This window comes from Coregonus lavaretus (assembly GCF_964263955.1).
Source record: "Coregonus lavaretus genome assembly, chromosome: 12".
In the NCBI taxonomy this organism is placed as follows: Eukaryota; Metazoa; Chordata; class Actinopteri; order Salmoniformes; family Salmonidae; genus Coregonus; species Coregonus lavaretus.
Window position 1 is genome coordinate 22,281,573 of NC_139999.1, and position 22,739 is coordinate 22,304,311.

The following is a 22,739-nucleotide window of genomic DNA, read 5'->3' on the forward strand; positions in this document are numbered from 1 at the left end:
ATGGCTTGCTGAAATGACATGGGATGACTCTGAAGGGTTGGGGGAGTTCCATGCTGTCACAGTCACTAGCCCATTTAAGCTTAATATCCTTGTCATTTATCGCCCTCCAGGTTCCCTTGGAGAGTTCATCAATGAGCTTGACGCCTTGATAAGTTCCTTTCCTGAGGATGGCTCACCCCTCACAGTTCTGGGAGACTTCAACCTCCCTACGTCTAACTTTGACTCATTTCTCTCTGCATCCTTCTTTCCACTCCTCTCCTCTTTTGACCTCACCCTCTCACCGTCCCCCCCTACTCACAAGGCAGGCAATACGCTTGACCTCATCTTTACTAGATGCTGTTCTTCTACTAATCTCACTGCAACTCCCCTCCACGTCTCCGACCACTACTTTGTATCCTTTTCTCTCTCGCTCTCCTCCAACACTACTCACTCTGCCCCTACTCAGATGGTAATGCGCCGTCGCAACCTTCGCTCTCTCTCTCCCGCTACTCTCTCCTCTTCCGTCCTATCATCTCTTCCCTCTGCTCATTCCTTCTCCCTCCAATCTCCTGATTCTGCCTCCTCAACCCTCCTCTTCTCCCTTTCTGCATCCTTTGACTCTCTATGTCCCCTATCCTCCCGGCCGGCTCGGTCCTCCCCTCCAGCTCCGTGGCTTGATGACTCATTGCGAGCTCACAGAACAGGGCCCGGGCAGCCGAGCGGAAATGGAGGAAAACTAGACTCCCTGCGGACCTGGCATCTTTTCACTCCCTCCTCTCTACATTTTCTTCATCTGTTTCTGCTGCTAAGGCCACTTTCTACCACTCTAAATTCCAAGCATCTGCCTCTAACCCCTAGGAAGCTTTTTGCCACCTTCTCCTCCCTGCTGAATCCTCCTCCCCCCCCCCCCCCCCCCTCCTCCCTCTCTGTGGATGACTTCGTCAACCATTTTGAAAAGAAGGTTGACGACATCCGATCCTCGTTTGTTAAGTCAAATGACACTGCTCCCTACCCTATGCTTTGACTTCTTTCTCCCCTCTCTCTCCAGATAAAATCTTGCGACTTGTGACGGCCGGCCGCCCAACAGCCTGCCCGCTTGACCCTATCCCCTCCTCTCTTCTCCAGACCATCTCCGGTGACCTTCTCCCTTACCTCACCTCGCTGATCAACTCATCCTTGACCGCTGGCTATGTCCCTTCTGTCTTCAAGAGAGCGAGAGTTGCACCCCATCTCAAAAAAACAACACTCGATCCCTCTGATGTCAACAACTACAGACCAGTATCCCTTCTTTCTTTTCTCTCCAAAACTATTGAGCGTGCCGTCTTTAGCCAACTCTCTTGCTATCTCTCTCAGAATGACCTTCTTGATCCAAACCAGTCAGGTTTCAAGACTGGTCATTCAACTGAGACTGCTCTTCTCTGTGTCACGGAGGCTCTCCGCACTGCTAAAGCTAACTCTCTTGATACTGTGAACCATCAGATCCTCCTCTCCACCCTCTCCGAGCTGGGCATCTCCGGCGCGGCTCACTCTTGGATTGCGTCCTACCTGACCGGTCGCTCCTACCAAGTGGCGTGGCGAGAAGCTGTCTCCGCACCACATGCTCTCACCACTGGTGTCCCCCAGGGCTCAGTTCTAGGCCCTCTCCTATTCTCGCTGTACACCAAGTCACTTGGCTCTGTCATATCCTCACATGGCCTCTCCTATCATTGCTACGCAGATGACACACAACTAATCTTCTCCTTTCCCCCTTCTGATAACCAGGTGGCGAATCGCATCTCTGCATGTCTGGCAGACATATCAGTGTGGATGACGGATCACCACCTCAAGCTGAACCTTGGCAAGACGGAGTTGCTCTTCCTCCCGGGGAAGGACTGCCCGTTCCATGATCTCGCCATCACGGTTGACAACTCCGTTGTGTCCTCCTCCCAGAGTGCAAAGACCCTTGGCGTGACCCTGGACAACACCCTGTCGTACTACGCTAACATCAAGGCGGTGACCCGATCCTGTAGGTTCATGCTCTACAACATTCGGAGAGTACGACCCTGCCTTACACAGGAAGCGGCACAGGTCCTAATCCAGGCACTTGTCATCTCCCGTCTGGATTACTGCAACTCGTTGTTGGCTGGGCTCCCTGCCTGTGCCATTAAACCCCTACAACTCATCCAGAATGCCGCAGCCCGTCTGGTGTTCAACCTTCCCAAGTTCTCTCACGTCACCCCGCTCCTCCGCACACTCCACTGGCTTCCAGTTGAAGCTCACATCTGCTACAAGACCATGGTGCTTGCCTACGGAGCTGTGAGGGGAACGGCACCTCCGTACCTTCAGGCTCTGATCAGTCCCTACACCCAAACGAGGGCATTGCGTTCATCCACCTCTGGCCTGCTGGCTCCCCTACCTCTGCGGAAGCACAGTTCCCGCTCAGCCCAGTCAAAACTGTTCGCTGCTCTGGCACTCCAATGGTGGAACAAACTCCCTCACGACGCCAGGACAGCGGAGTCACTCACCACCTTCCGGAGACATTTGAAACCCCACCTCTTTAAGGAATACCTGGGATAGGATAAAGTAATCCTTCTACCCCCCCAAATTTTTTTTGTAAATTGTAAAGTGGTTATCCCACTGGCTATAAGGTGAATGCACCAATTTGTAAGTCGCTCTGGATAAGAGCGTCTGCTAAATGACGTAAATGTAAATGGGAGAGGAGAGCTGGGTGAGGAGATAGGGGATAGAGGGGAGACGTGCCAGGTAGAGGGACACTGAAGTGCGGGGCCAGGGAGCAACATCAAAGTATTACAGTAGATTAAGATCAGTCCAATAGAACAAGTACTTTCACCTCTGCCAGCTCTACACACACAGTGCCTTGCAAAAGTATTCATCCCCCTTGGTGTTTTTCCTATTTTGTTGCATTACAACCTGTAATTTAAATGGATTTTTATTTGGATTTCATGTAATGGACATACACAAAATAGTCCAAATTGGTGAAGTGGAATGAAAAAAATTACTTGTTTCAAAAAACTATAAAAAATAAATAACTGAAAAGTGGTGCGTGCATATGTATTCACCCCCTTTGCTATGAAGCCCCTAAATAAGATCTGGTGCAACCAATTACCTTCAGAAGTCACATAATTAGTTAAATAAAGTCCACCTGTGTGCAATCTAAGTGTCACATGATCTATCACATGATCTCAGTATATATACACCTGTTCTGAAAGGCCCCAGAGTCTGCAACACCACTAAGCAAGGGGCACCACCAAGCAAGCGGCACCATGAAGACCAAGGATCTCTCCAAACAGGTCAGGGACAAAGTTGTGGAGAAGTACAGATCAGGGTTGGGTTATAAAAAAAAATATCTGAAACTTTGAACATCCCACGGAGCACCATCAAATCCATTATAATTTTTTTTAAAGAATATGGCACCACAACAAACCTGCCAAGAGAGGGCCGCCCACCAAAACTCACGGACCAGGCAAGGAGGCCATTAATCAGAGAGGCAACAAAGAGACCAAAGATAACCAGAAGGAGCTGCAAAGCTCCACAGCGGAGATTGGAGTATCTGTCCATAGGACCACTTTAAGCCGTACACTCCACAGAGCTGGGCTTTACGGAAGAGTGGCCAGAAAAAAGCAATTGCTTAAAGAAAAAAATATGCAAACACGTTTGGTGTTCACCAAAAGGCATGTGGGAGACTCCCCAAACATATGGAAGAAGGTACTCTGGTCAGATGAGACTAAAATTGAGCTTTTTGGCCATCAAGGAAAATGCGATGTCTGGCGCAAACCCAACACCTCTCATCACCCCGAGAACACCATCCCCATAGTGAAGCATGGTGGTGGCAGCATCATGCTGTGGGGATGTTTTTCATCGGCAGGGACTGGGAAGCTGGTCAGAATTCAAGGAATGATGGATGCCGCTAAATACAGGGAAATTCTTGAGGGAAACCTGTTTCAGTCTTCCAGAGATTTGAGACTGGGACGGAGGTTCACCTTCCAGCAGGACAATGACCCTAAGCATAGCGCTAAAGCAACACTTGAGTGGTTTAAGGGGAAACATTTAAATGTCTTGGAATGGCCTAGTCAAAGCCCAGACCTCAATCCAATTGAGAATCTGTGGTATGACTTAAAGATTGCTGTACACCAGCGGAACCCATCCAACTTGAAGGAGCTGGAGCAGTTTTGCCTTGAAGAATGGGCAGAAATCCCACTGGCTAGATGTGCCAAGTTTATATAGACATACCCCAAGAGACTTGCAGATGTAATTGCTGCAAAATGTGGCTCTACAAAGTATTGACTTTGGGGGGGGGGGGGTGAATAGTAATGCACGCTCAAGTTTTCTGTGTTATTTCTTGTTTGTTTCACAATAAAAAATATTTTGCATCTTCAAAGTGGTAGGCATGTTGTGTAAATGAAATGATACAAACCCCCCACAAATCCATTCTAATTTGAGGTTGTAAGGCAACAAAATAGGAAAAATGCCAAGGGGGGTGAATACCTTGGCAAGGCACTCCTAGCCCTGGAAGTGAGAGCCTTCGGGCTTGGTGCATCCCCCAAAAACACTGTGCACTATGGGAGTCTCTCTCTCTCTCTCTCTCTCTCTCTCTCTCATCAGCTGGGATTCTGATAAGCTCAGTACAGATGGGAATAGCAGAGCCTCAGAAGGAGAACTGGGGTCTGATTGGCAGTGACAGTATGAACACAATGACTGGGTCAGACACATTGCTGGAGAAGAGAAGAGAAGCCAACACTCCCATGTATGGACCTGATCACTCCTCAACAAGACTGTACAGAACTCCTCAGAAACAAACCGCATGATGCAGTCACTGACTGGATAGATAAAGCAATCATTTACCTTTCAGTAATGAACAAGATGCTCAATTAGCCTAGCTACAACGTTACAGTACTCTATGAACGCTCCAGTGAAGCAGCTGGAGGCACCCCTCAGCCTTTCACCTGTTCCACAGCCAGCGGGGTGGGGTGGGGTGAGAATGGCGGTGTTACTTACATAGTCAATGTTGTATTTTTTTATTCTCCATTCGACATGACGCAGTGACATCATCGTCTGACCCCTGACCTCTCTGGGCTGGTCCAGATGTTTCCAGTGGGGGGTTAGCTGTTAGCGGAGCTCTTAGCTGAGCTAAACTAAACAGACGTGTCAGCAGAGCTCTGCTCTCCCAGGCCAGGGCCAGGCTGCAGGGGTCCTACAGGGCCAGGGCTCTCATCTGGCCGACATCCCAGTACTATAGCCTCCAGGGAACAACTAGGCTACACATATATGCTTAAAAAATACAGGAGCTTACTTCCAGAAAATAATTTCATACAAATATTATAGATTTGGTTATTCTATGTTATTCATTTTCAAATCCACAGAGAACATTCCCATTTAAAAGTGACCAGGCTAGAACACTGTTAATTAATACGACATTCAATTCAATACCTGAATTGGCTTAAATTGAACTAGATGGCCATGTGATGAGAGGGATGAGAGCAAGCCGGGTGGAGAGGGAGGAGAGTGTGATGTAGCTAAGCAGTTTCCCCTCCTGAAAGAGTGGTTACGCTGTTAAACAAGTGTGAGGTTAACCTCTAATTACAGGGTGCTCCCTCCCAAAGTCTCTACAGTGATACAGATATGTATTTATGCTCCGCCTCGCTGTGGGGCCCGGATCGTATTCTGCTCGGATTGAGGCAAACATGCAGAACATTGTGGGAAGAAAACATAGCCCCCAGACCTGGAGACACATACGCTCGTTACCGATCGCTAACGGCAGCCATGTTGGTCATGTCCACACCACTGACCCTGACACCAAAACTACGCTCACAGTACAGTTGACACTAAGGGAAACCAGGAAAAACAACACCACAACGCTGTCAAACATAACAGTCTCCTAGCCCTGGAAGATAGATATACAGCTGTAATAACCCTGTCAGAGTGGTATTGGTTGTGAATCTGTGCTTCCTGTGTACACGTGTGTCTGCTACAGACAGAGTCCCTTCGGTCAACAGGCCTGGCTCTGGTGCACACTGACATCCAGCTCAGGTGTCCCTGCTGCTTCTCTGATAGGTCAGAGGCCTGGGAAATCAATCCATTCTGGCCAATAATCATACATGTGTGAAAAGCTGTAATCACTGCATTCTCTTCTGGTCACTTTGGTTTGGGTTTAATACCCATCAGAGTGGGTAGTATGACACACTAGCATAGGGGCAATTCCACGGTAACAGAATGATGGCAAAGTTAAACAAACCATCCAACTATTTTTGTACACATTTACTTGAAGAACTATGCAGATCATTCTGTTACCAAACTTTGCATCTGCACTGTTGTTCAAGTAAATGTGTTTTTACAAAATGTTCACTACAATTAGTTAAAAGTAGTCCTTTTGCATAGACTTGTATGGTTTGTTTAACTTTGCAATCATTGGTTTTTGTCTCAGCATAATTCTGTTAGAGTGGAATTGCCCGTAGGCTAATGTAGATTTAAAGTAAAAATACAACTGTCATCTTTGAATGTCAAAATTCAATAACACAAACACTGCTGATGCACATAACTACAGCAGTGATGCAATAGATATACAAATTAATTATTGTTTGGTTATCCTGCACATAAAGTACCCCTCTATAAGGACAGAAACATTGATCAAGTCAGTCTTCACTCAATCATCCCACATAATACACTAACCCTGCTGATACTGAAGCTGCCCCAGCCCCTCAGTGTATCATATCAACACACGCACACAAACACATATGACAGGCCCTGACCCAGCCCGGGACTGCTTTATGAATCACTTTCCTGATGGAGCACTGTGGTTGTACTGGGGAATACTCTGCAGCATAGACACACAACACCATGAGATACTGTATATGATGCATGGGTCCCTCCTATGGATCATCATGCTCCTCTTCTCATCCAGCTGAACACAGCCGTGTCCTGTCCCCCAGCCAAGGATAAGACCAAGGATAAGACCCTGGGCCCTGTACGTGGGTGTCTGTCTGTCTGTCTGTCTGTCTATCTCCATCCTGCCTATGTACTCATCCAGAGTCCACCTCTTCATCCAAGTCCATTTGTCATCAGTACCTCTGCTTGTTGTTCTAGCGGAGGCCACCAGGCTTGTTCTCAGATATACACCAGGAGCTGTCGAGAAGCACCTGCCAAACTGCATCCCACTGGGAGTGTGTATGAGGGGAGTGTGTGCATACGTGCGTGTGTGTGAGGGGAGTGTGTGCATACGTGCGTGTGTGTGAGGGGAGAGCACAGCACACATAGTCCTGCCAAACACATCAACCAGAGAGAGATTAATGACAAAAAGAGAGGGAGAGCCTACATAAACATGTATCATAAACTCTCATCTCCAACCAAGGCAAAACAAGGCCAATGTGAGGGTTCTGACAGAGACAGACACAGTAAACTAGTCTCTACAACGTCATGTAGACTGAGTGGCGGGGCATGTGTCTGTATCATGATGTGTGTGGTCATGTTATAAACCACATCCACTGACAGGGAGGACTTCATGTTCATGACACAGAAAACGATCAAACAGTTTAGCACTGACTTGAGTCTGTTAAACGAGTTAGGCTATGTGCAAGGCCATCCCAATGTGTAGGCTACTACAACAAGCTAAACCAATGACGTGCGTACTAATAGTTGAGTCACTCAAAGTTGAGTTCAGAATATGAGTAAGTCAGTGAGGGACACGTTTTTGCAAATTCCATCATTGTAACTTTGCAATTCCATTCTATGATTTATCTAATGATGCCTTTTTATTATGTTTCTGATCTCATTCTATTGGCCTACTTAGTGCTATAGGGCTACTGGCATGTGTGGTTTCTGATGCTCTTTCAACATGGATAGCTTCATGTCTACTCCCTCAACAAATATGTCAGTACACATGGTTCGTGGAGTATAAACGGGGGGTGCTAATCTAGGTGGTGACGGTGAGTTAGATCAGGCTAACTGCTCCAGTGGGGGGTGGATTATCAGATGGAGCTGGTCCCAGCAGGGTAGTGGTTCTAAGGGAAACGAGGAGGTTGTAGTTTGAAGGTTGGTTCCTTCCTGCCTGGTAGGAGCAGCATACAACAGCTGTGTCTCCTCTCCCTCAGCCTGTCTGCACGGCCAAAACCAGCTCCAAATATGTGCCGACACCAGATACCTCACCCCACACACACACCTCTTCTTTTTATATTCTCCCTCCCTCCCTCTCTTGCTCGCTCTCCACCTTTGTCTCCGTCCCCCACACACACACACTACACGGACCTCTACACACACGAACAGGTCAGGCCAAAGGTCAAACACACAAAGGTCAACAGGGCCCATTATATCTGCCAGGCCTCCCTGCTACTCACTGATCCCATTATGTGAATAAACAGAGCAATGCAGAAGCAGATGTGAATCCATAGGATTCCATCTTCTAAACAACACCCAGTTACATTTACCCGCACTTACATGTGTACCAGTCTCATCTCCCTTTTTGTTTGGGGGTATTTGAGGAGTATTTTGTGTAGATATTGATGTTAGTGAGGGTAACCCTGGACGAGATATACAGTCCAACCCAGTATTAAACAACAGACTGTGCCCATGTGTCCAGGTCAGAGAGAGGGAGGGAGGAAGCCTCTATTCCGTCACACATGCAGAGTAAATCTTCCATTTTGATTTTCCCTCTCTCCATCTGTGCGAGTCAGATGAGGTTGTTTAAGTGAGAATGCCAGAGAAGCCGGTGTTTGGAGGATATATTGGCACGGGTGTTGTTAGGCCCAAGACGAAGTCGTGCCAATATATCCTCCAAACACTGGCTTCGAGGGCATTATCACTTTTATACAACGGGTTACCGACATATTCAAATAATGATTTTGATGAATGTATTCATACTATTTCATCCTTCCATGAGATATTGTCCCGACACAAATCTAGGGTTGCTACTTGCTACCCAAGCTGGCAGGTCATTCATTATATCAGTTAGGTTGCCAGAGATGCGACCCAGTCATGAAGTCTTTTTGTTCTATATCTTTGTTCTAGATCCAGTCGTTCGTTCTAAATGTTCCGTTGCCAGTTCTTATCCCTTGCTTGCTAGCTAGCCAAATACGGCTAACTCACAGTCAAACAGTGCAGCCAGAATAACAGCAAAGTGGCTGCATTTGCTAAAGCTGTTCTAGTGCTCTAGTGACATTTATTTGGATACATCCATAACAATGAGCTAATGATGCGCGATTTCGCCTGGCATAAAACATTTGCTCTCTCGCCAGGACACTGTTCAGAGGAGCTAGCCAACTACACAGCTAACACAATCACTTCAAACTGAAACTGTAAAGACAGCAAACTAGCTGCATTTCGTTTTGTTTGACCTGTTTTTCTATTGAAATGTCTTTGTATATATCCATACAAATTATGCTGATTCATGATTTTGACTGGCTGAGAAAAGCTGTCTGCCTGTCTGTCTCATCCCGACACGTTCATTACTCTGGGACAACTGGAGATCGAATTTCAATATTGAAACAATGTTGCAAATGTCGGAGAGACAGACTGCAAGGTTTATACAAATCTCTACTGTTGAAAACCAAACGCTAGTCTAAAAGGGCGGCAGGTAGCTTAGTGGTTAAGAGCGTAGTGCCAGTAACCGAAAGGTCGCTGGTTCTAATCCCCGAGCCGACTAGGTGAAAAATCTGTCGATGTGCCCTTGAGCAAGGCACTTAACCCTAATTGCTCGTGTAAGTCGCTCTGGATAAGAGTGTCTGCTAAATGACTAAAATGTAAAAGAAATGGGAGATAATGTCTAGACGCTTTTTATATAATGTTTAGAAATTGCCTGGCTGGGCTGATGAGACAGTGGATTGCACAGTGCGATGGAAGAGTAAATAGGCATTTTAACGTCATATCCGGTGGTAACTTGTGGAATAGAAACCGTCTGGAACGGTTTCTTTTGCCCCTTTTGCCCTCATAACAGCCTCAATTCGTCGGGACATGGACTCTACAAGGTGTCGAAAGCATTCCACAGGGATGCTGGCCCATGTTGACTCCAATGCTTCCCACAGTTGTGTCAAGTTGGCTGGATGTCCTTTGGGTGGTGGACCATTCTTGATACACACGGGAAACTGTTGAGCGTGAAAAACACAGCACTGTTGCAGTTCTTGACACACTCAAACCGGTGCGCCTGGCACCTACTACCATACCCCGTTCAAAGGCACTTACATATTTTGTCTTGCCAATTCACCCTCTGAATGGCACACATACACAATCCATGTCTCAGTTGTCTCAAGGCTTAACAATCCTTGAACCTGTCTCCTACCCTTCATCTACACTGCTTGAAGTGGATTTAACAAGTGACATCAATAAGGGATCATAGCTTTCACCTGGATAGTCTGTCATGGAAAGAGCAGATGTTCTTAATGTTTTGTATACTCAGTGTATAAGACCATTATTGGTGTACCAAATCAGACATGCACGCTTGCACACATGCATCAGAACACACACACACACTTTCCACTGTGACTGAGGCAGAGAAGGAAGGTAAACAACAGAGCAATTCAAACAAATTGGGCGTGGGGTTAGACCTGGGCCACAGGACCTCATGTCAACAGTGTTTGAGGGAGAAAAGGAGAGAGTGCTTGAGCGAGAGGGAAAGGAGAACAGAGAGGAGTTAATTTATATAGTCAAAGATGGCCTTTTACCTGTGCAGTTAAAGTGTATTTACTTTGGTGAGAATTTATAGTTACATATGAGTGCTTTAAGAGAGAGATATGCCCCAAGGGAGAGCAAGTCATTCTGGAGTCTCAGCCCAGGAGAGAGCGATGTGTTTGGTAAGACTGTGTTCTCTTCCTGAGCTGGCTGCCAGCTCCTGTCTGCTGAGGGGGGGGGGGGGAAGAAAGAAAGAAAGAAAGAAAGAAAGAAAGAAAGAAAGAAAGAAAGAAAGAAAGAAAGAAAGAAAGAAAGAAAGAAAGAAAGAAAGAAAGAAAGAAAGAAAGAAAGAAAGAAAGAAAGAAAGAAAGAAAGAAAGAAAGAAAGAAAGAAAGAAAGAAAGAGAGAAAGAGAGAGAGAGAGAGAGAGAGAGAGAGAGAGAGAGAGAGAGAGAGAGAGAGAGAGAGAGAGAGACAGAGAGAGAGAGAGAGAGAGAGAGAGAGAGAGAGAGAGAGAGAGAGAGAGAGAGAGAGAGAGAGAGAGAGAGAATGAAGGTTGAGAGAGAGAGAGAGAGAGAGAATGAAGGTTGTCTTTCAGTTCAGTGCTCCAGACGGCTGTTCCAGCCGTGTTATTGGGAGGAGGACCGGGGACACATAAATCATCAAGCTTTTGTTCCTGTCAAACAGACGCACCGAAGACAAGTCGCTCACTCTTTCTCACTCTCTGTCACGCTTTCTCTCCTACAGCAACTCCCTGGGAGACAAGAAGAGCCCACAGTTGGGTGAGAGAGAGGGAGAGAAAGAGGGGGAAGAGAGAGACATAGAGAGACAGAGAGAGAGAGAGAGAGAGAGTGATAGGAGTACTGAGTTGTGCTTGAGGGCTAGAGAGGATAATGCAGCTCCATCATTCCACCTTGTGAGAGCAATGACTGTCTGCTTCACTTACACAGCCCTCCTCAACGCAAACTAGCAAATAACTATCAAATAACATAATTGAAGTTCATTACTGAAAAAATAATTGAAGCAGTCTAGCTCAACTCCAAGATAAATTCTTATGTTTGAGGCCAGAGTATAAGGGCTCTCAATCAAACATTTTCACTATTGTCATGCAGAAAAAAGTCTATCAATATCATCAGGGTGATTGGTGCTCATAAATGTCATAACGCCAGTTTGGAGAGGAGAGGAAGGCGAGGGCAGAACATAGGATTCTGAGTGGAATTAGCTTCTTCTGCGCTCTAGTGGTGAACAAGAGCAATACACTGAAAAGCTGGTGAGGCGAGAGAACGTACCATAACCCACCCAAACTGGGAACATGCCAAAGTACATAAACAAAAGACCTAAGCAAGGCCTTAATGTACTCCCGAGTGGCGCAGTGGTCTAAGGCACTGCATTGCAGTGCTAGCTGTGCCACTAGAGATCCTGGTTTGAATCCAGGCTTTGTCGTAGCCGGCCGTGACCGGGAGACCCATGGGGCGGCGCACAATTGGCCCAGCGTCGTCCAGGGTAGGGGAGGGAATGGCCGGCAGGGATGTAGCTCAGTTGGTAGAGCATGGCGTTTGCAACGCCAGGATTGTGGGTTCATTTCCCACGGGGGGCCAGTATTAAAAAAGAATAATAACCACAAAAAAAAAAAACATGTAATGTATGCACTCACTAACTGTAAGTCGCTCTGGATAAGAGCGTCTGCTAAATGACTAAAATGTAAAATGTTAATGAAATGTTAAGCATTTACATAATTCTGATGGTGGTGATTTACTGGGCTTTATAATGATCTAAATGGACAACAAATGCAACTAACAGCCTAGTGCATAGGAAATGACTAAATGTAAATGAATCCAAACTAATTATTCCCCAGAACATGTCTTTGGATTTAAGTGCTTTCTTTTGGCACAGACAAAGCAAAATCACTTTGCTTGCATTTATGCATTTCTCATTTAGGCCTAGGGCCCTCAAACTCAACTCTGGACCTCGAAGCCAGTTCCACTGCATTTTTTCATTGTTCCCCTCTAATCAGGGACTGATTTAGACCTGGGACACCAGGTGGGTGCAATTAATTATCAGGTAGAACAGAAACCCAGCAGGCTCCGGACCTCGTACGGTAAGAGTTGAGTACCCCTGGCCTTGGGTATTTCATACTGGATCATCTGTCTGAAACTTAAATCCTACATCAGCTTTACAAAGATAAACAATGTCATAGTTAATTTAGGAAACTATAGATCTGAAGAGATAAATACATTAAGAGATGAATGTGCTACCTAACATTATCATGTCAGCTGTGAATCAGTCCTCCACCACTACCTACTGCTCTAACCCCTCGTCCTGGCCACAGCCACACTCCCTCCGGCCTCCTACAGTAACCTGTGATATCTCTGCCATCAGAAATCACTTCTGAAGGATCCTTAATGAATATACATCATGGAGAGGACCTAAATTAGGCGGCCGTGCTGGGGGAGCGCTGCTCGGGATAAACAAAGTTATCTTGACAGGGTCGCCGAGCAGGATGAGAAAATGAATTACCATCCTGCCGCACGTCAATGCCAATCGCGAGGAGGATCCTGCGCGCTCCTCTGCCCCACTCCCCGCCCGTTTCATCTGGCCCTTAGTATGCACACAGGCTGGGTGCCAGCCTCCAAATGTATTCATTTATTCACAGCCCCTTGGAGAAATCACAGAGCCTTGTTGTCCTTTTTATCCTCACTGTCCAGATGGAATTTGCGTGAATAACATCGGTTTAGTGAGGCAGAAAATAAGTACAGGCTAGCACAGCGGTAAGGGACAGTACCCACAACAGAGAGGGAAGAACAACTGTCACCCTCACATACAATTTCTCTTCCCCCCCTCTCGTGGTTTCTCTCTCATTCTATTGAAAATTAGAAAGAATAAAAAATCCTGTGGTGTGCAGCGTGCCTGAATCCATTACACATTATCATGCTCTGCAGTTGCAATTAACCAGCAGGTAATGAATCAGAGAGTGGGAGCAGACTGGTCGCTCCATTACAAAGGTGAGCCGTCATCAAGGGGACTGGTTCAATGTTCAATCCCTTCTTTTTTTCTCCTTGTTTTGTTTTGCATTTATAACATCCCTAATTACTTTAATTAATCAAGATATTCCATTAGAGGGAACCGGTCTCGGTTAAGTAATTGTGCAAAATGAAACCCAATAGTTCAGTGATTCCATCCACTCCCCTCTCTGCCCAGAGGGATTTAGAAGGCTTTCAGAGGAATAATGGGAGACAATACAACCGTCTTCCACACAGTTATAATGAATGAATCAATCCTGAATAGTCTCAGTCTACAAGTATACTACCTGACATGTTACAGGCTGCATACATACAAGTGTACTTGTACACCTGCAAAAGCATTTGAGGGACAAAAAACGATCAAGAGGAGTCCATGAAGCTGCCAATGATGTTTGATAGAGGCTAATGCAATGAGAAAGCTTTGATGTACTTTTAGTGGAGTCAGTGTAGAAGGGGTGTGTGTGGGAGACCAGACCTACCTCTCTGAGTACCGTACTCCTGTAGCCCCTGTACAAGCCTCTGACACCCTGCACAGAGACAAGATAGGTATTCAGACACACACCACACACACACAGTCTGGATACACACACATGCATGGAACATATGGAAAGAATGGAAAAACAAATATTGTAGTGTTGATGGGTCATGGTGTAGGCCTACCTCCTCTCTGAGGGTGGCCAGCAGCACCTGGTAGGTGTTGGAGGACAGCGAGGCCTGAGTCCTCTGTTTCACCACCTCAGTAGGCACCCTGATCAGACATGCCACCTAGGGGAGGAACATAGGACATTACAACACCCAGAACAGATCACACACGCTGACAAGTGTAAAGAACATTAAAACTCGTGAAACAGTCAAACTGATAAGGCAACAGATGAGAAATACAGTTGCTATCTATTCTCCTGTACTGTATGTAGCCTGTTTGCTTTAGATAAAGAGAAAACTGTAAAACAGTAAGCTGCCAGACGCCACAGTTGCCAAGCAGAAAATGACCTAGCAATTATACTGCGAGTAGACTACCTGGTGTTTCTATTAGTGTAGGCCTAGTGCTTCTGTAAGCTAATTAATGCCCCAGCACTGGCCTGTGTGACTAACAATTCAACCCTTAATCACATTGACACCTGAGCAGCAGGTAAAAAGGTCACTGTCACCGCCTCATTGCCCATCTGTGTCCTTCTCTGCAAAACACACATAGCCCTCCACCCCACCATCCTTCATACCTCACCCATACAAATTCCTACACAGCCCCCATGTCAACAGAAATATGGAGTGCAAACAATTCCTCAAGATAATGAATATTTATGACTGCTGCCTCCTGCTCCCTTAAGGTTGGGCTGCTCCGCTTGATTTCCCATTAATGCTGCAGCAGAGCGGAAATACCTGGGAGCACCGGTAACGGGAAGCAATCTCCCAGACCGAGGGAGGTGAGGAGCCCCCTGCGCTGCACCAGACTCCCTCCGGCACGAGATGGCTGTCGTTACTGTTGCAGCGGCAATCTCACTCCGCAAGGGGAGTCTGACACTGAGGTGACAGTGTAACCATGGAGATTACTGGTATGCTGGTTTGGCCATCCTCAGCTCTCAGCCCAGTCAGCCCTCTCTGGTCTCGGGCAGTCTAGCCAGGATGCAGCCCAGCTGCTAGGAGATCTCTCTATATTCCCCTCTTTCACCCCCACTGCACCCCTCTGCCAGAGCAGGTCATTACATGTAATGTATGTTTTGACTGCACATGGGGGATGGAGAGTAGAGAGAGGGTGACCACTGGTGACTGAGAGATGGAGAATTCCATTTGTCTGGGAACAGCCAGTCATTTTACAGTTCAAGTGAAATGAATAGAGAGCGACCAGTAGCTGACAACTTGTCTAAGATGATTTTCAAGGTCACCCAAGTACAGGAGACCAGCATGTGGTGAAGGTGGGTATGATGTAATTCTAACAGGTCCTGGAGAACTAACTGTTTCCACTTCATCTGAGGTTAGAATGACAATGCTTCTGACTTTGAAATGTTCTGTCAAACAAGAAACAAACCCCTGCTCCAGAACCTACATAGCAAAGGTGTCTAAATGTGAGTGTAGCCTTTCTCTGTGTCTTCAAAGGACAGTTTTCTCCCCCCAAAGCATGGTGCAAGAGTGCCCCCCAGTGGTGAGACAGAGCACCAGCTGCCATCTGTCCACTATACAACCTGACAGGATCCACTTCCAAGATCTAATTTACTCTTCCTTTGGCTGGGTTAACATTTATCATACATTGTATATCATGTTTCCCCACGTAATTCTCCAAAGGATCAGAATTATGCTGCTAAATGGAAAGAAAAGTGGCTATGACAAGTAATTCCTGACAATTGAATCTGGGGATGGGAGTGGTGGCGGGCGCTCTCACATCAGCTCACGGCAGGCTGCGGAATGAGACACAGATTATACCAAATAAATTAGGGACATTGTTTATTTGGGAGTAATTTGAGGACTGCTATGGGGAGAGTAAGGGAGAGTGAGTGTACATCCTCTGAACAGATCATTTCAGAGGAGGGTTTTAGGAGCATGTGTGTGAATGAGACCAGACCCATGAGTGATGGGCAGGGTGGAGGCAGATTTAGGTGTACCCCACTGGGTTGTCTGGGACTGGGTTGTTACCTCACGTTTAGAGGGAGGGGTGTGGGCGTGTGACAGACGTGTCCCCCCTCCTCACCCCCCCCCCCCCCCCACCCCACCCCCCCACATCCCACAGACTGGCCTGGTAGGCTAATTGTATGATAAATCCACTGCCAGCGTATTTTACATTCCCTACGCAATTCATCTTTATTTACAAGCAATTTGGAGTGTGTGGCGTTAATTAGAGGCAGCGTCTGATCTGAGCCTGTGTATCCTCTGGCTTGCCTCCCTGCTTGGCTGCATGCTGCTGTAAATCCTAATGACGACGGCTTTCAAATTCCACGACGCCACCAAACAACAACCGACGAGCCCACACTCAATCACTGGGGAAACGCTTTGGAAGGAACAGGGGAAATTAACGAAGGCTCACCGCACCAATCAGCATGCAGGTAAATCAATCCAGGGCTTGAGTCGTTACCTCCCTCCCTCCTTCCCTCCAACCGGCTCATGGCCAGTCAATCCCCTGCCTACGATCCTGCTCCTGTGGCCAGTCTGCATGACAGACAAAGAGAGCCACAGAGCCACAGAGCCACAGGTAGAAGAACAGAAGGCTTAGAGACAATGGGCAAGACAGCAGATAAGACAACTTTGATTCATTTGTCGTTCAAAGTTTTTGGCAATGCCACTTTTAAAAGAACCCTCTGCCTTACTAACATAGAAAGAACTGGCATTGAAGCAACAGAGTGGAATCCACACATATGGAGCAGCCTCAGGCATGAGCAGAGAGAGACAGGCTAAATGTGATGTGGGATGAAATAACTCAAAACAGATGGAATAACTAAACAGGCCCATCTAAAAATGCAAATGTTGCAGCACTGGGGAGTTTGCAGTAAACACAGACCAACACAGTGACCAATTTGACCAGTGTAAGAGATAAGTAGTTCAGTAGTTCCTAGAGAGCAGCTTATCTTTTTCCAGAATCTCACTTCAGCCATCCCCAAACACACATTTCAGTCTAACTTTCATAAGACCATCAATGGCAATCCACACACACTGTCTGTCGCCACTGAAGTTATTTCAGAATCAGGAAGAAAACCAATAGAACATTCCGGATCATCGCTGATCACCTCAGCTGCCCAGCAGTATTTCCCACAGGAAGTCAGAATTCTATCAGAACATCCATCTCCTACAGGTCGTAATAACTGCATAAACATCAACTACATCTCTTCGCTCTGAAATCCTGCAAATCTGTTTTCTTTTGAACCTCTGAGGAGGCTCCTGGGTCGCAGTCCTGCAGAAACACATCAGTGACAGACGGCAATGGGCAATTTCTACACATGACGATCAACAGACACAGGCTGGATAGTCATATTAGATATGGCTGAGCCAATCTCCCTCTGACACTGTGCATTTTCATCAAACATCCAATTTGGAGCACAACTCAATTTGAGGCGGGGTGAGGAGGGAGAGATGAGGATGATGCGATACAAAGTTGTAGTTGAGACACCCAATAAATCACATGCTGCCGTCTCGTCTCTTCAGGGAGGCGATGCATGGATTATTCCAGGCTGTGCCAAGTTAAGTAGCTGCCAGTTGCCACCCCGCCCCGCCCCCCTTGTCATGTCACACAGTACATCCTCCAGAAGACAGGGTTTATAAATGCAAGAAAGCCGCTCCCTCCGCTTGACAAATGAGCTTTCAGGGCCTGTGTCGGGCGAATGGGAATGAAGATAAATGTGATATAATGGTTGGATAACAACCTGCTAGCCCTGACAGACACCATCAGTTCCACCATTCTAAATGGGAGGGACAGTCACTAAAACAACGGAGCTGAGGCTTGTCTCCTATTCTCACTTTCCTTCCTCCTCCTCCTCTCTGTCTTTGGTTGTTTCTTTATTTGTTTCCTCTTATCTTTCTGTTAGAAAGGTTGCAAGAAGTAGACTATAGAGAGTTGTCATCTGCAAAAAACCTTGGAGAACGAGGTCACCCACGATTCCCCTATGATGATGAAACACTTGAACTAAAGAAAAATCTTCTGTGGCAAATCGTTATTGTCCCTGACAAAACTTGAATCCTGATTGTGTGCCTCTAGTCCAGAATGTTCCAACCTGCACACAGTTGGCATAACAAAACAAAATGGAGTCCCCTGGGGTTTGACTACACTCTAAAAATTAGGGGTTCAACCAGGATTCTTCTAAGATCCTCAAAGTTCTTTGAAGAACCTTAAGGTTCTTGGCACTGAAGATTTCCCCCAAAAGGTTCTTCCAAGAACCCCATAGGAGGTGGGGTTCATCGAGGAACCTTCTTAGTTGGTGTGGGTTCTAGCAGAAACCTAACTGCCCAACTGAAACATTTGGATTTGAATTTGAAAGGACAGCAGATGCAGGCACTTAACTGAAAAATGTAAAGGTCTCAATTTAAGGTAAGGTTAGTCCCTTGTGTGTTCTAAATTGATATTGTTTTACAATACCATCTATCTTTTCATATTTGTGCAAATCTTTCTAAAACAGAACATTTACAAAATTCTATGGATATCAATCAACAAAGAGGTAAGAATATGTAGGCTATAAGAATATGTTGAAGGCTAGCTGTATTGGGTGCAGATGACTGAACTGCCCTCTTTTGTGTCTGTGTCTGCAGGTATACAGACGAGGAGGCATACAAAGGTATGTCAATTTGTATTGGTATGTTATGCAGATCACATTTACCATCCTCCTCCCTTACCCCTTCATTGAATATCCCATAGGCCTCTACATTATGGACAAGGTATAAGTATGAAAACCATTATCAAAACAGTTTTTTTCATTCACATTTACCACAAAAACCAAGGTATGTATCCTGTCTTGTTTTGTTAATCATCTGTATAATTTTAAAAAATGTGGATTTAGACATCACCCTCCCTACACCCTGTTCGATCATCATGCACTGCAAAATCATTCTGGCTATGGATACGGAGAACATCAACACATTAACATCAACACACCAGAGGATATACCCATTTTTTTATCCTGCTTTGCCACTAAAATCATAATAAACACTGACAACTAAAATATTGTGTTATTGTTATGCATATTATTATTATTATTATTAATAATAATAATAATAATAATAATAATAGGGGAGGGGGGGGTAGTTAAAATGAACCCCAAAAGGTTCTTCAAAAGGTTATTCGAGGATCCATTAAAGGGTTCTTCGAAGAACTTATAGGGGTTCCCCCACAGTTTCAATTTGAAGAACCCCTAAAGGATACTCCAGGAACGTTTTATTTTTAGCGTGTAGCACCAAATCACACCTCATTTCTGGTGTTTGTGAGGCCATACCTACAGCCAGCTGCTGACAGAGAATCATCAAGAGAGGGAGGGAGAGAAAGAGAGAGAGAGCGTGAAAGAGAGTGTGAAAGAGCGAAGCAGAGACAGTGAATGAGAGAGAATGGAAGAATCTAACTGGCATCTGTGCTCTGTGCCTGCCTGACAACAGACAGAAGTAAAGGAAGGTTAAGGTAATGTGGAGAAGGGGGAAAAAGAACATAATGGGATTCTGGTGTTTTCATTTGGTGGTGACAAGGTGGGCCTGATTTGTATTCACACACAGCAAGTTAAGAGAGGCGCAGGAGATGGGCAAAGATGGGGCCTGATGACCTGCCAGAGTGTGTGTGTCTGACAGAGCCTCTGGCAAACCTCTCCTGAGGCTCTACTTCTCATCATGTTGTGTACAAGAAGAGAAGTTAAAGAAGAAAATAGGAATTTGAGGCAGCCATATATCAAAAAAAAATATATATAAATACAAAGATTCATATATACCCTCTGTGTTAGGGCACAGGGTGACCTGTCAGATTGGATGATTGCAGTAGAGAGAGTCACGAGTTTTAACTTCCTCTGCATCCACATCCCTGAGGACTTGACATGGACCAACACCACCACCACCACTCTTGTCAAGAGGGCGCAAAAGCGTCTCTACTTCCTAAGGCAGCTGAAGAAATTCGGCAGGCCACCCTGGGTAGTTTCCAAATACTCCCGCTGCACCATTGAGAGCGTCCTAACCGGTTGCATCACGGCCTGGTACGGGTATTGCTACAACCACGACCGCAAGGGACTGTGCTCCCACCCATCCAGGACATCTACTCGAAGCTGTTCTCTCCCTTATCGTCGGGCAGAATGGTATCGGAGCATGAGGTCTGATACCAACAGGCTCAGAGACAATTTCTATCTACAAGCCATCAGACTTCTGAACACTTGAACTGAACTGACCACCTACTCTGATTCTCCGCACCTTAGCACACATGCCCTCACTCATGCACACACCCACACAGACACACACATATTCATGCTACACACACATCACAACTGCTGCTACCAGACTCTTATTTACTAATGCTAATACTGCTCAATTCAAACACTTGCCCCCCAGTCCCCCCTTCCCCCAAAACACATGTAAATATTGGAATATAAATGGTGCCTTCCTGTATTATACTTATGCTAACATGTATTGTTCTATTCTACTACCATTTACTTTATGTTTGTATTCTTATCTTTTATTATTTATTAATGTTGTTGCATTGTCGAGAATAAACCTGCAAGTTAGCATTTCGTTGGACGATGTATACCATGCATATCCCGTACATACGACTAATAATTATTCAAACTGAAACTTGGAAGTGGAGACAGGACTCTAAGACAGAGGCTGAAGCTGAGGGCTTTAACTCAGGGATATACAGTGTATTTGACTATCTCCTTAATGATGACTGCACAGCAGTGGAGGCTGCTGAGGGGAGAACGGCTCATAATAATGGCCGGAACGGAGCAAATGGAATGGCATCAAACACCTGGAAATGTGTATTTGATACCATTCCACTGACTCCGCTCCAGTCACTACCCCGAGCCCGTTCTCCCCAATTAAGGTGCCACCAACCTCCTGCGCTGCACAGGTCACAAGGATTACCACCTCAGTTCTAACTCAACCTCTCAACACCTCCATCTATCTAGGGCAGTGACTTCAAGTCCAAGGCATTTTTTGTTTATAATTTTGTAATTCATACAATGATTATCTAGGGATCTGAGATACACTACATGACAAAGTATGTGGACACCGACCATCTCATTCCAAAATCATGCGCATTAATATGGAGTCGGTTCCCCCTTTGCTGCTATAACAGCCTACACTCTTCTGGGAAGGCTTTCCACTAAATGTTGGAACATTGCTGCGGGGACATGCTTCCATTCAGCCACAAGAGCATTAGTGAGGTCGGGCACTGATGTTGGGCGATTAGGCCTGGCTCGCAGTCGGCATTCCACATTGACCTCGACAAACCATTTCTGTATGGACCTCGCTTTGTGCACGGAGGCATTGTCATGCTGAAACAGGAAAGGGCCTTCCCCCAAACTGTTGCCACAAAGATGGAAGCACAGAATTGTCTAGAACGTTATTGTACGCTGCAGCGTTAAGATTTCCCTTCACTGAAACTAAGGGGCCTAGCCCGAACCATGAAAAACAGCCCCAGACCATTATTCCTCCTCCACCAAATTTTACAGTTGGCACTATGCATTCGTGCAGGTAGCGTTTTCCTGGCATCCGCCATACCCAGATTCGTCCGTCGGACTGCCAGATGGTGAAGCGTGGTTCATCATTCCAGAGAACGCGTTTCCACTGCTCCAGAGTCCAATGGCGGCAAGCTTTACACCACTCCAGCCGAGGCTTGGCATTGCGCATGGTGCTCTTAGGCTTGTGTGCGGATGCTCGGCCATGGAAACCCATTTCATGAAGCTCCCGACGAACAGTTATCGTGCTGACGTTGCTTCCAGAGGCAGTTTGAAACTCGGTAGTGAGTGTTGCAACTGAGATCCTGTTCTGTGCAATCCTGTTCTGTGAGCTTGTGTGGCCTACCACTTTGCGGCTGAGCCGTTGTTGCTCCTAGACATTTCCACTTCACAATAACATCACTTACAAATTTTACGAACTGACTTGTTGGAAAGGTGGCATCCTATGACTCTTCAGTAAGGCCATTCTACTGCCAATATTTGTCTATGGAGATTGCAGTTCTGTGTTCTCGATTTTATACACCTGTCAGCAACGGGTGTGGCTGAAATAGCCGAATCCACTAATTTGAAGAGGTGTCCACATAGTTTTGAAGGGGTGTCCACATATTCCATCTGTAATCAACTCCAAATATGCATCGTGGGTAGAAGACAGAATGACACGTGGAAACAGTTGCGTAATCTGGAAGATGTTTTGTTACTTGTCGGTGTCTCTCTGGGCTGCCCTGGGTTAGGCCTTTTATGAGTAAGCCGGGAGATTACTTCCTTTGAATCACGTAACGTGTACCCAGAATGCAGCGGGGCACCATGGCTTCCCCTTTTAAAGTGCTCAAATCCCTGGTAGCAGGTTAAGGTTTAAAAGCAGCACTGACCTCACCGTTGACTGAACAAAAAGACAACAGAAAATGCTAACAGTGTTTCACAATACATGTAAAACTTGAAATGACATCTATCCAAAAGCCATGAATACTAAGGACCAGTACTAGTGGGGGTGGTGGAGGTGGTGGTAGGAGGCAGGAGAAGACTCCTACCAC

The 22,739-nt window shown here is 46.1% G+C and overlaps 1 protein-coding gene across 1 annotated transcript in view; it reads right to left on the reverse strand.

Annotated features, from left to right (window-relative positions):
- slc25a26 (solute carrier family 25 member 26) overlaps positions 1 to 22,739 on the reverse strand; it is a 53,588-nt gene that overhangs the window by 25,548 nt on the left and 5,301 nt on the right. The window contains exons 4-5 of the mRNA XM_084173112.1: positions 14,252 to 14,356; positions 14,071 to 14,118 (exon numbers count right to left, since the gene is read on the reverse strand). Coding sequence (XP_084029238.1) covers positions 14,071 to 14,118; positions 14,252 to 14,356 — 153 coding nt within the window. The remainder of the gene's footprint in view (positions 1 to 14,070; positions 14,119 to 14,251; positions 14,357 to 22,739) is intronic.